The 17,849-nt window shown below is 42.2% G+C and overlaps 1 protein-coding gene across 5 annotated transcripts in view; it reads left to right on the top strand.

Annotated features, from left to right (window-relative positions):
• Nucleotides 1–14,791, top strand: part of LOC133453038 (F-box-like/WD repeat-containing protein TBL1XR1) — a 40,153-nt gene extending 25,362 nt beyond the window's left edge. For 4 of the 5 annotated variants that reach the window (XM_061732876.1, XM_061732874.1, XM_061732877.1 and 1 more), the window contains exons 10-16: nt 813–873; nt 1,207–1,328; nt 2,151–2,225; nt 2,391–2,518; nt 5,239–5,404; nt 5,505–5,606; nt 11,705–14,791. In XM_061732876.1, coding sequence (XP_061588860.1) covers nt 813–873; nt 1,207–1,328; nt 2,151–2,225; nt 2,391–2,518; nt 5,239–5,404; nt 5,505–5,606; nt 11,705–11,731 — 681 coding nt within the window. In that variant the 3' untranslated portion in view covers nt 11,732–14,791. Of the gene's footprint in view, nt 1–812; nt 874–1,206; nt 1,329–2,150; nt 2,226–2,390; nt 2,523–5,238; nt 5,405–5,504; nt 5,607–11,704 lie in introns of those variants that run through there. The other variant, XM_061732878.1, reaches the window with a different exon arrangement.
• The last annotated feature ends 3,058 nt before the right edge of the window (nt 14,792–17,849 follow it).

Below are 17,849 nucleotides of genomic sequence, written 5' to 3'. Positions count from 1 at the left end.
CTCAAATTAAACACCGAAATAGACCAAAAATGGAAAAAATTAAAACGTGTGAAATGCGGGAAAAAATAAAACCGATTTTCATACATCTCTGTTTGCTGCCCTGGATCTGTTTGATAATCCTGCCCCACATGATGTTTCTGAAAGCAGTTCTATCAGCATTCTGGGAGACATCATTATCTGCCAATACTTGCTGTTGAATCTCAACATAATACTATTATTAATATGTTGCATAACTACACCGTCATATAAATCATGCAACAGCTCAAAAAAACAGTTTTAATAACACTAACCCAAATCAATATCAGAATCGAATCAAATCTTGATAATCGATTCTGAATCTTAAGAATCGGAATCGAATCGGTTCTTGACATTTGAATGGATCCCCAGCCCTATTTCTAATATATGTTTTTTATGAGCATCAGCTATTCACAAACAGTAAAGATGATGCTGTGTTATAATTACATGAGTGGAGGAAGATAGAGGCATAATAAACTGCATGTGGAGTCCTGCAGGGAACAACTCTGCCAGTGTTATAGCTGCTGCTGTTTATCGTGGGCCCACAGTGCCATCTAGCGGACACACGTATGATGACACACAATTAACATAATGACCTAGTGCTGCGGCTCTGATGTATGGAAAGGCCTGAAATGTTTGCTGCTCTGTACTTGTGCACATTTTACACAAAGCAGCCGAGAGTGACCGAGGAAGACTTGAATTAACTTCTTTCAGTTTTTGTAATATGTTTTACTGATTTCTTAAAATAAATTTTGCTAGTTCACTCTGGATAATGAAAATCTCTTTCCTTCACACAGACGACAATTATTTGGGATGCACACACGGGAGAAGCAAAACAGCAGTTTCCTTTCCACTCAGGTGAGGACAGGACACACACACAGACACACACACACACACACACACACACACACACACACAGGTTTTGATAATACTGTTTGATAATACTGTTTGTGTCTGTTGTGTTTTTCTCCACATTGTGATGACTGGTCCTGCCGTACATAACCAGTCTTATCTTCACTGGGTTTTTTGGTTTGGTGTAAACTGTGAAACTATTTTCACCTTGAAACCAGGCGGCCGTACTTGTATTAGTGCAGATTATGATAAATAAGAAAAAGGAATCTGGATGCGGCCCATCGCTGTCATGTCCTGTCTGCTGCAGGAGCTCTAAGTTGTGTCTGTGCCTCCCAACAGCACCTGCTCTGGACGTGGACTGGCAGAGCAATAACACGTTTGCCTCCTGCAGCACAGACATGTGCATCCATGTGTGCAAGCTGGGTCAGGACAGACCTGTCAAGACCTTCCAGGGACACACGGTAAGAGAGCGCTCGCCATCCTCACTGACGGCCGGGGATGGAAACTGAATTGCTGCAGCAGTGAGATATACTCCCGTATAAATAGGTGGTGGCACTAGATCAATAGCTGCTGATCAGTTTCACTGCTCTTAAATTACAGTCTGTTGAAAACCTCCTCCCTCCTGTGGTTGAAGGTAACTACACAGGGACTCACTTGGGAGGATGCAACACTTAAAGCTGAAATATAACGCTACGTGTGGTTAAGAAATATGTCAAGCTGCACTCCGAGTCTGTGGTGTCACGCAGCTTGTTGACTTCTGCAGCCGTACGTTGGCTGGCATTAGCTAACCAGTCACAGCAGTAATACTTGTCAAATCAACAGAAATGTAATTCAGCCCTAGGCAAGTATAAATAATTGAATAGATAAGTGGATTCACCTCTGCTGGAGCATGTTCCGCTGCTTTTATTTCATAGAAAGAAACAACTGGACACAGATATGACACTAAACTATTTTATTTAACAAAATTAACCTAAAAATTGTAAGCAAAAATTTTAGTATTAACAGTATTTCTTTCAGTAAAGTACCAGGAAACGTGTTAGTCATGAAGAAGCAATTATGAAACACTAAATTATGAATAACCCTGCAGTTAAGAGGGGAGATGGGAACCCTAACACGCTGTTGAACAGAAAACATGTAACAACATTGAGCTGTAAATTGAAACGGTAGGATTTGATCGTTAGTTATCATCAAGAGGCAAATTCAGCCTGTAGCATGACAAAAGGTGCTGGTTGTTACCGATCAGCCGCGTCTGTTTGTGCTAACATTCGTCTTATTCCCTCCAGAATGAAGTGAACGCCATCAAGTGGGATCCCACCGGCAGCCTGTTGGCCTCCTGTTCTGATGACATGACACTTAAGGTCAGTTCAGAAATCAAGCCCGTGTAGATCCAAGTGAATATACTTTATTAATCGCCACAGATTTGTCAGAAAAGCCAAGAAAGGAACAAATATGGCCTGAAGACGATGTGAATATTGCGTAATTATAATATATATTAACTGTAACTTGTTGCCTCATCTCCACAGATCTGGAGTATGAAGCAGGATACGTGTGTCCATGACCTCCAGGCACACAGTAAAGAAATCTACACCATTAAGTGGAGCCCTACAGGCCCCGGGACCAACAACCCCAGTGCAAACCTTATGCTGGCCAGGTAAGAGCACAAAACCGAGTTCCTTTCTTTGTGTTTTTGACATTAGACACCCAACAACAACTCAGCTGTGCAGGCAAAACAACTTTTTGCCAAATGCTTTGTTATGCAAATGTACTGCCTGGCTAGAAAGAAGTCCCCAGCTGGATTTGACTAAACAAATTGGTTAAGGCTGGAAAGTACTTGAGTGATTCGTATGTTTCGGTTGCAACCAGTTGTGTAACTCTCACTTATACCGTGAGGAGCTTCTTGTTCCTTAAACAACCATGTGAGAGGACTCATCCTGCGGTTGTGTAAGAGATGTTATTCCCTCTCTGAGTGGTCAGATTATCGGCCGGCATCAAGAAGTTGCAGCACAGTTTAATAATGGAAGTAAGAGCATTTAAATATGGACCGCAAAAGGATATCAAGATAACAGTGGATTGCCCCTAAACAGCTGAACTAGCACTTATCAGAGAACCCATTTAATATCCTTCAGTTTATGAGGGAACATAAAAATGTGGTTCTGCAGGGATGGAAAAGGTCACCTGGTCTGATTAATTCAGACTGACCCTGTTCCACAGTCATGCTGGTGGCTGAGCCCACATGGGTTGCTGGTTGCAGTTGCGGCTAGCGTTTATGAAGCTGCTCATACTACTAATGGCGCTTATCCACTAGCACCTACTCAGCGCGCCCCGACTCGGCACGCCTCGTCCTCGTTTGTTTTTTCCAACACCCAGGTGAGAAGTTGGAGCGAAGCTGCTGTGACGTATTTGATTGTGTGATCTAAACGAAGAAGACAACAACACTAAAGATGTAGAACCTGGAGGAGATGATAGATGTGCTGCTGGATCTGTGGCTTGTGTTTGATATAAAGTTAAAAGATGAGAGTGAGAGAAACTTTTGAGAAATGAGAAATCAGCTGAGAGTAGGGGTGGGCGGTACACCGGTGTCATAGTCATCACCGGTGTGAAACTGCGCCACGACATGGATTTTGCAATACCGTCAATACCGTAATAAATCAATAATAAAATAATAAGCCTAAATAAGGAATTAAAAACGCCGGTGATATGCAAGGTTTGCTGCCGTGTTGTGACAGCAAGAGGTGGAAACACAAGCAACCTGTTTCATCACTTAAAAAACACGCACGCCCGTGAATATGAAGAGGCAACCCGGGCCAAAACGAGCGCAAGTGCGACCAGCAGCTGGTCCCGCTGGGACCGCTGCTCAAGACTACACAGCTTTCACTGCAGGCATCGTTTACTACACCTTACGACAAGAGTAGTAAGAAATGCAGGGCTTAAAGTATTCCGGCACCGTGCCGGATCTCCGGCGTACGGAGTTTTTTTTCTCGGCGCGCGAGTTTGACTGCTTTAAAAAAAAAAAAAAAAAAAAAAGGTTTGAGAGAAAAAAAAAGGTTGAGTCAACCGAGTTCGTCTACCAATGGAATGAGAGGAAAGCAGCTCTGGCGCTCAACCAAACAAACACTAGCCAATCAGAAGTAGAGCGGGGCGGGTCTTTGACGGCAGCGGAGCGCAGAGCGCTGTTTCAACCTGCCGGAATCACCCACTTCAAGATGGAGAAAAAATTAATGAATGTCGGTTTAAAAGAATCTTTTTGCCCAAAAGAAAGAAAGAGAGTGACAAAAAAATACCCATAACCATGTTCTTCTCTCGAAAAAAAGCACCTGTACCGCGGGCTTTAGAAGAAAATTAGAGAATAAGAGAATATAATTAAGGGACTTTTTCCACCACCCGCTGTCCAACCAGCCCAACCGAGGTCCAGTATTACATTTTAGGACAGGTTTACAAAATATTTAAAATATAATATAATAAAAATAAATATAATATATATATATATATATATATATATATATATATATATATTTATATATATATGTAAGATCTTTAGGTTTTTTGCCAAATAAATATTGAGAATGCATAATACTCTCCCATGTCTCTTTTTGATAAGGATACTACCATTTACTTATTATATTATAAAAATATTAACCTTATTCACATAAAGGGACAGGACAGGCTACTCCTCCCAAAACGTACCAAAAAATACCGTGATATTATACCGTCACCGTTCAAAAGATGAAAAATACCGTGATATTAATTTTAGGTCATATCGCCCACCCCTAGCTGAGAGGTGCAAGCAGCTATGAAGTGACCGAGTGCCTGGTAGATCTGGTCGTTCCTCGCCGCCCGTCTAGATCCCTTTTTAATTCTCTCCTCAGCACCAGGTTTATGAACATCTGCACCTCAGAGTTGGATCATGAAACAGACGTTTGTGCTGCCATTGAAGCCGAGAAGCAGCGAGTCGCTTTCGCGCTGACTCCCGCTTCCTGATTCAAACGTCTTACGACCCCGACCAATCGGTGGTAGAATAGATGGCTGATTGGCTGCCTGAATGACGCGATACACCGCTACGAAAAAATGGCAGAAGCTCCGGCCGACGGAGTTAGTTGTGGGCGTGGTTTCACGCATCGCTCCTGTCGTGATATCACGACAGGAGCAAAATCTGAACGGCTCGTAGATCCACATCACACTGGACGGCTCATCCGGGCGGCTGTACAGACACTGCAGAATTTGGTTGCTTTCCTCCTTCTCTGAGTTGGCAGGCTGAGGGGAGACCACTTTATGTTAAAGCAAGAAAAAACCTGTTTTTCATAATAGGTCCCCTTTACGTCTCGATGCATGGCGGTGACCTAACACCCCCCCCTTGTCTCTTCTACCCCACAGCGCATCATTTGATTCAACAGTGCGTCTCTGGGACGTGGAGTGCGGGGTGTGTATTCACACGCTGACCCGCCACCAGGAGCCCGTCTACAGCGTGGCCTTCAGTCCCGATGGCAGGCACCTCGCCAGCGGCTCGTTCGACAAGTGTGTCCACATCTGGAACACTCAGGTGAGGGACGGCCCAGAGCCGCACGCCAGAGAACCAGATGAGATGATGTTGTCTCTTGCCGTCACTAAACCTGAGTGCATGTGCGGCTGTCCCTCTGCAGACAGGTGCTTTAGTTCACAGCTACCGGGGGACAGGAGGGATCTTCGAGGTGTGCTGGAACGCTACGGGGGATAAAGTAGGAGCCAGCGCGTCGGATGGATCAGTAAGTGATGCTGTTTGGCTTTTACACCCGCCGGTTACCCCGAGAAACTGTTTTTTTTTAGTTTTAGTTTAGTTTTAGTTTATTTTCGGTCATGGCACACACAAAAAACAAAGAATAAAAATGACAACAAGAAAACGAATACACTGTTCAAAGAAAACATTACAAAAAAGTTTCCAATATACAAATAAACAAATAACATCTAGACCGAAAAAGGGGTAGGCTGAAGCAAAGCTTATTATTTGCCTACCCTCAAAAAGATTAATTAAATTAATTAAATAAAAGCAAGAAGTAGGAGAAAGAATGCCAGTAAAACAAATTGCCTCCATGGGGATAACAAAAATTCCTCAAGAAATAAAAAATATTTTTAAAATAAAGGTGCAGTCTACATCTTCATCAAATAAATAAATAAATACCCAAATCAACAAAGCAAGCATCACCACTCATTAATTTAATATAAGGAAATCATCCTTTTAAATAAGGTTAAAGTTCTACATGATTTCAAATCCCTATCTAATTTATTCCATACATCCACCGCTGCCACTGTAGCATCTCAGTTTGGTGTTGGTTCTGATTGTTGATTTCCTGTATATGCTCTCCCCTCTGAGGTTGTAATGGCTTTGTCTTAAATTGTTTAGTTTTTCCACTGGTTTCTAATGTGAAACGGGCCAGCAGATCCGGTACCTGACTCCATTTCTGTGGCCAGAATCAGGTCTGACCCTGAGCTCAAACCCACAACCGTTTGCTACCGATATCAAAATACAAACCTCTTTCTTTAGGTTTGCCTGTCAGCCAATCAGTAGATAGCACCTTAGTTCTTAAACAGAGATGTCCTAGACGAACCGCTGAAGTTTAAGCAGAGCCTCAGAATGCAAAACAAAATCATTTCATTGAGTTTGAAAGGTTTTTTGTGCCAGACAGGCCTGCTCTCTGCTGATCTACTTGGGGTTTCACGTGCAGCCACCTCCGGTGTTAAAGGAGATGATAAACCCAAGAGCTGGGGAAAGTCAAATATCCAGTGAGCGACAGCTGGTTTGAGATGACAGAGGCAAAAATAACTCAAAATAACGGGGGACTCCGGGAAGTGGGTTTTATCACGTACCTGGTTAAACACAGACTGCGTTTACATGCAGTCAATAACTCTTTTAAAACCTGAATATTAGCAATAACCCGGTTTTGCACGGCCATGTAAACACCGATAAGCCATTTGAATAACCCGAATTTGCTCATATTCCGGTTTTTAAAAACCCCAATATGACCCCTGGGTTATTCCTTTTAAAACCCGAATATTTGGTCATGTAAACGCCAAACGGAATATCCCCATAAAACGGAACATGAATTTGTTTTCTGCACATGCTCTGTTCATAGGGAATCCTGGTCTTTTGAGTCCAGGAAGTTCTTATAAACACGGAGAAACACAAGACCAGGAGACTAATCACTTCATAAATGTAATGAAGGATATGAACATTTCTGCATTTGTAGACGGTAGAAAGTACCGGGATAGAAGATTTACAAAAAGGTGAGAGAAAAAGTTGCGCGAAGCAGCATTTGTTTTGAATTTGGATACAGGAAGAAGAAGCAGAAATGACGCTAATTGCGTCATCACGTTCTTCGCGCGTCGCTGGTTTGATCCAGATATCCCAAATGATTAATTACCATGAAAACAGGGATAACCCTGTTTGCTCACGCATGGAAACGGAATATTCTGTAGTCACAGTAAATGGTAAACCGTCCAGGTAGGGTTTAGGGTTTATCACCATGGCGACGGACCCTCTCAGCGTAACCTGGTAGAGGGTCCGTTATGTTGAACCTGAAGTCCACGTTCACCAAGGCTGAGACGCGGTCTCTGTCACGCGGCGTTGTCTCGAGACACGGATCATCCTAGCGTGATGTGATGAGAGGCTGACGAGAACAGTTTGATCGAGGTTGTCCTTCGATCCAGACTTTAATACAGTAATCCCTCGCTATAACGCGGTTCACCTTTCACGTCTCGCTGCTTTACGGATTTGCATCGTGTTCTGCATTCTGATTGGCTAAACAGTCTCCCCTCTTCTTCACTTCCTGTGTCAATAACGTTGGTTGCTTAGCAACAAGCTGAGAACGGCCAATGAGCTTAAGCAGCAGCTCAAGAACGGGACCTTTGATGAATCGTTCATTACAGTCTCAGATATAATACATGGTGGGATGTCGCTTTATAAGAATCTTTTTGCCCAGAAGAAAAAATAGCGACAACAACGACCCATAACTATGTTCTTCTCTGGAAAAAACACACCTGCACCGCGGCTTTAGGAGAAAGACGCTACAGAGTCAGGATGCAGCAGCATCAGAAGAGCAGTGAAATACACGCCAATCACAATTTGTCCTACTGTACTTATTGTATTTTTTTTTTTTTTCATAATAATTTTCTCCCATTCAAATCCAATTAATCGGGTCACGGCGGGGCGGGGCTGATCTCCGCAATTTGAAGGCTTGTATAATAATTGTAAACAAAAAAAAGGTTGCTACTTTGCAGATTTCACCTATCACGGGTTCTTTTCAGAACGTAACCCCCGCAGAAAACCAGAGATTACTGTATATGTAAACGACGTTCAGCTCACCAGTCGCCACACAGTTTTATTATGCCAAGACCAAAGAAATGGGAGTGGGCTCCCAGGAATCATCATGACCCCCCCGGGGAAGGGAGGGGGCTCTGCCCCCACCTGTTTTACAGGCCTTGGCCTTCTCACTTAGGCTTCAAAAGGAAAGTTGGTGAATCACTGCTATGTTATCTGACATAAACAGAGCAGACTCACAATCCTTGGTCGACTAACAGGGTGGATGGAATAAGTCCTAGCCGATGTTGTGGAAGTTGGTGCACGGTCAGCTAAACTCGAGCTCAGGGTTGACCAGGACCTCCTTTCTGAAATCCCCCTCCCCCAAAAAACTGAGGCCAAATTTGGAGAACGGAGGCTTGGATAAAGGAAGTCTGGCCTGATGAATCTCGCTTTCTGCTGCAACATTCAGACGATGGGGTCAGAATTTGTCATGAACATCACGAGAGCTTTGATTCATCCTGCCTTGTATGAACGGTTCAGGCTGGCGGTGGTGATGTAATGATGCATCACCAACGTGCAGCCAACAAATCTGCAGCAGCCGCAGGATGATGCATCCAGTACTTTGTCTGGCGTATGCCACAAAAGATGAAGTGGGTCCCGAAGGCAGACGGGGATCCAGCCCGGCACTAATGAAGTTCAGTATGTGACTGGCATCGCGGGAAGTCCTCGCTTCACTTTAGTGTTTCCTGCAGCCTTAAGTTTTGCAGACAGCTTGAAACATGGCCCAAAAACCAGAACAAGAATACGGCAGCTGATGTTGCAGTAACATTCAGTGGCACTCAATACAGAGATTAGAGCAGGAAAAACAGTGGGAGTGCTGGCTGAATAAATGAACCCGGCCCAGGCCCCTGGTCTGCACGGTTCAACAGCTTCTGGAACTGCTCGGGTCCTGGTCCGCCGGCGCCTCTCTGCCAAACTCCAGCAGGTTATGTTAGGTGATGTGCTCCCAATTGAAGTTAAACTACATGAAAATGGAAAACTGATCTACAATCACTGACGCCGGGGTTTCTGCCGAAGAGGGGGAAAAAAAGTCAGGGTTCTGTCCTTCTCTGCCGGGTATGAACTGTTCTGATACGTCCTCTTCACATAGCACTAAGCTGTCAGTTTCCTCGGAGGCACAGAACTGAAATCATGGCCAGATTTTCTTTGCAGCATCTCAAGTTCTCCGAGGCCCCAGTTCCAGTTTTACTGGCTCATGTCAGACTGCTTTAATCTGACTAATCAAGATTTGACCTGCTCCAGTTTAGTTTTTGACAATAACCAAAAGGTTGTTTCTGTTTACGCTCCACGTTCCTGGCTTTAATTTGAAGAATATTTGATTAATTCCCAGTGTGAACATGGTGGTAGGGCTGGGGATCGATTCAAATGTCAAGAATCGATTCGATTCCGATTCTTAAGATTCAGAATCAATTATCAAGATTTGATTCGATTCGATTCCGATATTGATTTGGGTTAGTGTTATTAAAACTGTTTTTTGAGCTGTTGCATGAATTATATGACTGTAGTTATGCAAAATATTAATACTAGTATTATATTGAGATTAAACAGCAAGTATTGCAGCTAATGATGCTGTAAGGACCAATCAGCTCCCAGAATGCTGATAGAACTGCTTTCAGAAACATCATGTGGGTCAGAATTACCAAACAGATCCAGGGAGGAAACAGAGACGGATGAAATCAGTTTTATTTTTTCCCACATTCTGTTTTTATTTGTTCCATTTTCGGTCTATTTTGGTTTTTAATTTTTGAAAATTTGGTTTTTAGCATTTTTTGCAAATGTAACCCCAAGACAGTATATAAAGTAATGAAATATAGACAATTTATGCAATTATAACCTAATACTTTAATGTTTTCATACCTTTAAACATATTTAAAGACAAAATGCATGGCACCAATTATTCTCGTGTCCAACAAAACATTCCTTTTTTTGGGGATAAACAAAAAAATAACCAAAAGTTGTAATGATGGGAAAAAAAAATACATAAATAAATAAAAGAAAATTTTAAAAAATTGATCTTTAGACATATGAATCGATATTTAGGAATTAATGAGAATCGATTTGGAATTGGGAAATCGATTTTTTTCAACACAGGCCTAGATGGTGGTGCTCATTGTTGATGAGAGATGTATATTAAATTAAAAAAAGAAAGGTTGAAGTTGCAGCAGAGACAGAAGCGCGGATAAATAAGTACATGAAATAGACCACGAGAAGAAAGCCTGCTCTCAGGCTAATTTATACACTTATAAAAGGGTTGTTGTTCCTTTTAAGACAACTTTAAACTTTGTTGATTTTAAATGTTAAGATGTTTTAATTTTCTAATTTGTTTTAACTGATTGCTACATTATTGGTTTTCACCCACACAAGGAGGTTTTTAGCTCTCTTTACATATAAAATCACTATTAACACAGTTTTTCCACCAAAGTGAGCTGCATTATTTATTTATTTATTTATTTTGTAACCCTGCTAAGACAAACTGATTTGATACTTGACCCACTGCCACTCAGCTGTATTTAGTGCTCTGAGAGCCACGATCCATCCAGTAACTTCAATACTCCCCCTTTATTCTACAGCAGATACACTTGGCTGTATCTCTGCATACAAGGATGAACAGTTTGGTGAACTGTCTAATAAGAAAGTGTTTTACCCGTAAATAGTTGTAACTCCTTATTGCTGAAAAACAATGAAGCAGCAGTATTTGTGTGTGAGGAGCTCTGGCGCTGCACAAGCCCAGCTGTGAATGATGCTGCATCAGTGTGAGCTGAGCTGCATGCAGCACTACCAGTGACCGCCGCCTGAGTCATATCATCCATCAATGTTTAGCATCTCTGTTAACTTCATTTTTTTCTGAGGCAAACCCTTAAAAAAACAGTCAGTTTTAGGTTCCTTTATTAACAGAGGTCTGCACAATATCAAAATGTATAAAACAAATGAAATAAAAATAAACTGCCTGCATATATAGAATAAAAATGCTTCTTGAATAAAATAAAACAAATATCCCTTTCCTGAATAACAATTAAATTAAAATACACTGTGCAATTAATACAATGTAGACAGTAACAGGCAGACTTTTCCACTGAGGTTGACAGTTGTGTAAATAACAAAACATTTGTGCAAATCTCAAATAAAACATTCAAGTCAATTTGTCACAAAATAAGCTATATCAAAATCATTAAAAAAAAAATAATATATATATATTTTTTTTAATCGATATAAACAATATTGTCTCGTACCATATCGCGTTTGAAAATATATCGATATATATTAAAATCTCGATATATTGTCCAGCCCTACGTTAGACCCCTGGTGGAAAAGCACAAAGGCGAGTCGGACTGAGTAGGTGCTAGTGGAAAAGCGCCATTACAGGAATCTTTATTTTGTGACGTACAAAACATCTTATCTTCTTGTGCTGATACAAAAAAAAAAAACAAGCCCTCACTGACAGAAAACAGAAGGCCTGTGGGAGATGTGGTAAAACGATCTAAATATATGTGGCTTCCTGTGTTCCAGGTTTGTGTACTAGACCTGAGGAAATGACGCACGTGTGGGAGCCATGGACCGACTACGAATGTGTACATAGCCAAAAGACTGTCCCTGCCTGTCCACCACACTGCTGTAGTCCTATGGCCCGCCGCCGCCGCCAGCTGGAGCCGGCTGGAGCGCTCCCTCCCTCATGTACACGCGAGGACCACGCATCAGCCACGGTTTCTACGAACAAGCATCAGACACACACCTGTCCTGCTCCGCAGACCTTCAGGAAGAACGCTCTCCCTGTCACAGCGCAGACACGCCGGACCCGTCACGAGCAAACCAAAACTCCAGGATTCTTCGTGCTTTCCTCTTTTTATCTGTTGTGTCAGAATTGTTCAGATTGTGTTCTCCGTTGGTGTGTGCATATTGCATATGTCAGCATTTTTTTGTCCTGTGGACATTGTTTTTTTGTTGAATTTGGATTTTACTGATCTCTTTTTGAATTTACAATGGGGGGTGGGAGAGAAGAGAGGGGAAGCCAAGTCATTTGTCTTTTAAAAGCGGATATTCAAAGTTGTCGATTTGGGAGATCCATTGATTTACTTCTGCTCCCTTCAGGAGGGGAGGATGCTAACGTACTGCTCAGACGATGAACTATTCCTCCAGAATTGTTCTGTTTATGCCATTTTAAGTAATCAAAGAGTGAACGGCCCTTTGCAGCTTTTATTAGCTAGAAGCTGTTTTTCTGCGGCGCTCACCGACAGACGGATCTGGAGCCGGCGGACGACGTTTAGCCCGATCCGTGTAATCACAGCTCCCCGGCTCGGTCAACTCTGCAAGCGGCCGATGGGACGTGTTTGAAGTCGGGACGTGTTTGTGCTCGTACCGTCTGCAGCTCATTTTATATTTGCAGCTTTGCTGTGCAGCACAGACACCAGAACACACTACAGTCCACGCTATGGTTTCCTGTTGACGTGCGGTCGTCGCCCCCGCGTCAAAACACCAACACGCTCTCTCCAGACTCAGGCCCGTGCTCGGGTGCAGGGCGCTTTTCTAGTAGCCAGTAGAGTTTGCATTTTGAGGTAAAACAGACTCAGCATAGGACGTGATGGTTACAATGGGGGGCTGCTTGCGATACATATTTATACATATAGATATTTACAGGTGGAGATATATCTGTCACAGGAGATTCCTCTATATGCCAAGGGGGGATTTTAAAGAAACTGAATGCTTGAAATATGGTTGGAGGTTGTTGTTCATCACTGCAGGTTCCCCTTAAACAGTCATAGATGATAGAAAAGAGCAGCCCTTTTGAAGGGAGGTGTTGTTTTCATGCACTTTAGACTAAAAACGAGTGAGGAGGACGTGTGACGTCGTCATCGTCTGACAACATGCTGTTGAGGAACCAGTGGTGATGCAGACGGTGCAGGCTGTCGTTGGGTAAATACGGTTAACAATATTCCACACATAAGCCTGAACCAAGCCAGCTTTGTGGCGTTTCAGGTCTTTCTAGTTGCCATGACGACATCTAAAGGCCGGACATCTGCACACGTCAGCTGACATTTCAAATGTTTTGTTCAGACTCAGTTTACAAGAATTTTGTACGGAAACTTAAAGACTTGTTGTTTGGGACCGTTTCACAGGACGTCTGAAGCCCCTACAGACGTGGAATAGTTAACATTCATCAGCTTCTTGTTGAGATGTTCAGGATTCAGTCATGGGTTACTTCTCCATGAATGTTCATGTTTCATTCAGACAGACATGTAACGGCGTCACCGTGTGAGCGCGACGTTTGCCGTCAGCTTTCTCCCGTCATCAGGTTGTATTTGCCATAATCGTCATGCCAAGTGCACAGTAGATGTGGAAAACATGAACACAGCATGTTTCCACCCGTCTAAAGGAGACTTTATGGGCCCTTTCGTCAAAGGTGGAAGATGTTTTCCGGAAATCCAAATGAAATATGTCGCCTGTTTTCAGAATATCACACAGAGAAACTTCAGTGGAGTCTCCAGCTGTGTTCACAGACGGCGGTTCTGGCTCCAGCCCGCGTTACTGATTGATCCGGCGCGGTACCCGCTTCAGACGTACAGCATATGCAGCAAAATGGGAAAGTTGGCGGCGTAAAGAGATGGCAAAACTGGATATCGGTCCTCAGATCTGGGTCTGTGATGTCACAGTACCCTGCAGATTCAAGCTTCTCCCTAAGAGAGATTTTCACATCATGTCGGCCACAAGTCGTGTTATCTTTACGTTTTTATGGTGGTAAAGGCTCCAAGCACCCAAATGAATTAAAGTACATGTATTTTCTTCTTAAAGTGTCTTATTCATCTGAGGACATCTTCAATATCAACTTTGTCAGATGAATACCCACAATACCACACCAAACTCCTCTCAGATATCACCGCTGGACGAGAGCAGGTGAAAATATAGATTTGTAATCAGACGTTGACTGTTGTCCTGCAGCTCAGAAGCTTTTAGGCGGCGTTCTCTCTGCGCTGCAGAGCGCCGGGACGGGGTTGTTGCACTGTTTTCATCACAATGACCTGCCGCTGCTGCCAGCGTTTGTGCGGCCCAGACTCGTGTCCCGACGGAGGTCACACATGCTGGGAGAAGCGGTCTGGACTGGTTTATAAAGCAGTTACAACACAAGTCACTCAGACCAAGACATTTCCAAGCAGATTACGAGACAGCGGTGCAGGTCTGGAGGGGGCTTCTCACCACGGAAAGGTGTTTTGTAATGGTTTGTTTTTAGATGAGCTTTTTACACAGCGTTCAAGTGTGTTTGCTTATTTTTGTTCCTACCGAAAGTACTAATGTTAATCTATCTTTGCTATGTCGGAGAGCCCTCAAAGGTTTTGTACTCATCAAAACTTTTGTAATTTTGATTTATTTGTAGATACATACTTAAAATGAACAAAAAATATAGGAAGACTTTAATTGTTGGTGTATTATAACACAGAACATGTAAATACAAATGTTCAGATTTTTTTTTTTTTGTGTCTTTTCCCTGATCTACGTTTTACTCTCTTTCTCTCTCACTCTCACGGTTGCAGTCTGCAGATTCCTCATCGGACTGTTGTAATATCACTCAGATCTCGAGGTCTAGAATAAAGTCTATTTTGATAACATCAGTGTTTGCTGCTTTGCTGTTCTGGCTTTTTGTTTCCACACTGCTGTACTATTGCTCCGCAGCACCTGCTCCACACGTGGAAGTATATAACGTTGTAAACACGCCCGATTGAAACAGTTATCTGATCCACCTGATATGAAAATATCCCAATAGGTGTTCCCCGGCCTCGGATATAAACTTTGCTCCTCTGCTGACTCGTGCCGAGGTGTTATCGACCAAATAGGTGCCCGTGCTTTTAATATACCGTATTTTCTGCATATAAGCCGCATCCGCTTTTTTTTTTTTTTTTTTTTTATAATTAAAAGATATACATATATATGCTCTATTTAAAAAAAAAAATATGCAAGCCGCAGATATTTATGTTGTTAGATTAGATATTAACTACATGTACAGAAGGATTTTGAACTGTAAATGATGTACATGTTTGTACCTAAATAGATCCTTTCCTAACAGTGTCTTTTAACACAGCAGCAACTTTGCTGATTGAAACGGGACAGAACCAAGAGAAAATAACCTGTATTTATTTATCTGTTTGAAATCTGCTTCTACCTACTTCTATCTGCTAAAGAACAAGTAGCGTATACTTCTTTGCATTTATTTTGTCTTAGTTTTGATTCTAATTCCGGTTAGAGCGCCCCGAGCGGTGGAAGAAAAATCCACAGAATAGCCGCACCTTTGTATAAGCTGCATGGTTGAAAACCTATGAAAAAAGTAGCGGCTTATAGTCCAGAAAATACGGTAATCAAAGAGACACATGATAGTCATCAAATATTTATGTCGCCACAAACTTTCACACTTCCTCATAAACAAATGGCTGGTTTTGTAGATTAGGAGTTCAACAAATGTGTTTGTGGGAGGTTCAAAGCTGCCGTCAAGGACCAACTATCAGTTCATGTGCTCCTCCCACAGGTGGCTGCACATTTAGTTCTTAATTAAATACATTCCGCGTGTATTCAACCTCTGGTACTTTCATACCTGCTCGTATAACTGCTCCTTTACCAGGGAGCTGATTGAGAGGTGCTGCCGTGCTGGACTGTGTAAACTGGAGAGCTGTTTCCCCACTAACCCTGAATCACCAGCGACCCAAAAGACGTGGATGAGAGGTGGAATTACTCAATAGCTACAAAAAGACAAGGCAAGTTTATTTGTAGAGCACAATTCAACACAAGGTAATTTAAAGTGCTTTTCATCAACATTAAAAGCGGCAAGACACAATTAAATAGTAAATAACCAATAAAATGATAAGAAAAGAGGTAAAATAATAAGAAGCACAAGTTGTTAAAAACGTAAGGGCAGTAGAGTACAGCAGGTACACATTTCATTCTTACAATGGCAAGAATTAGGGTCAAATCGTACAAAGACCGGGTCAAATACAGTATTACAAATGTAATATGTAACAATTCGTACGGGGAATTAAACCAATTTGACAATTCTATGCCACAGTGCCTGTTTCCAGGTCTTTTTTCACACAACTGAAGAGAATTACGTTTCTATACGGTTAAAACATACAAAAACACTTAAAAGTCAGATCAGACAGAAGGAGGCGTGCAGAATCCCGCAGGAGAAGTGTGGTCAGACATGGAAAGATGTTGGGCTTCAAGCAGGAGGAAGAGAGAGATGAAAGCCTGGACAGACGTTTACTTTCCCATCCGAGGAAACGCCTTCCAGGACCCACTGCAGCTCACCGATCATCATGGGGTCGGGGTTGAAGATGCCGTCATCATCTGGCCGGAGCAGGCAGCACCGTGAGGATCATGGTCTCTGATTTAACACACAAGACACAGGTGGGTCCTCCACCATCACCAGACCACCGCTGCAGGAGCACCACAGGGTACTGTACTCGCACCACTCCCCATCACTCTGTACGCCTCAGACTCCCAGTCAGAGGTGTCTTCAGTATTCACATTCATTACTCAGGTAGAAGTATAGATACTAGAGTTTAAAAATACTCCTGTAGAAGTTGAAGTATCAACTCAAGTTTTGTACTCAAGTAAAAGTATAAAAGTACTGGTTTCAAAACTACTCAAAGTATAAAAGTAAAAGTAATGTAAGGGGGAAAAAGCCATTAAGGACAAAAGCCATTGAAAATGAATGCATCTTAGTATAATTTAACTTCAGAGGCATGTTATCATTTATCCTAACCTTTATTGGAATGTACATCCAAGTTTAGTTGCAGGAATCTGAGGGAACGGATGTAAGAACAAAACTGGACAAGAACATCTGAAACAACCACAAGCAAATTCACTCTATCCGGATGGAGCAATTTAACTGGATAGTTTTTTTTAAAGGCAGAAATGAAATAGAGTAACGAGGCTGTTTTTAAAATGTAAAGAGTAAAAAGTACAGATAGTTGTGTGAAAATGTAAGGAGTAAAAGTAAAAAGTCGTCTGAAAAATAATTACTCCAGTGAAGTATAGATAACCAAAATTTCTACTTAAGTAAGGTAACAAAGTATTTGTACTTCGTTACTTGACACTTCTGGTACTCGCACCACTCCCCATCACTCTGTACGCCTCAGACTCCCAGTACAGGTCGGACCCCTGTCTTCTGAAGACATAATGTCAGATTACTGATTATTGCTGATGATGGAGAGATCACAGAGGACTGGTGAACCGGTGCGTCCGGGTCCTTCCCCGTATGCAGCACAGCAGGATGTTGCATATCTTCAATACACCTGCTGAAGACGGTGGCATTTCAGACATCTGCTGCAAAGACAGATGCTTCATTAAAATAAAAAATACAATGAATAACACTGCAAATAATGCTAATCATTGCTCTTAGCAAGCACCGTCATTAGTTTATCTTGATCTTAATTGTACTGTCAGAACAACCGCAGCTTCTAGAAGTGTCTTTTTCTGCACATTTGTTTAAACCTGGTTCAGATCATCTGTATATGTATATATTCATTCATTTAAGCCCATATGGCCTTCTCTCTTAATGAAAATTAATAGAAAAATGCATGTTTATCGTGCATTATTTAATCAGCAGGATCATTACACACTCACACACATGGATCATGTGCAGCCTTTGAGCCTTTAGTGATTAGTAGCCTGG

Source organism: Cololabis saira, chromosome 10 (assembly GCF_033807715.1).
Source record: "Cololabis saira isolate AMF1-May2022 chromosome 10, fColSai1.1, whole genome shotgun sequence".
NCBI lineage: Eukaryota > Metazoa > Chordata > Actinopteri > Beloniformes > Belonidae > Cololabis > Cololabis saira.
Note: the sequence above shows the minus strand (reverse complement) of the source record. Positions and strands in the feature narration are given on the sequence as shown.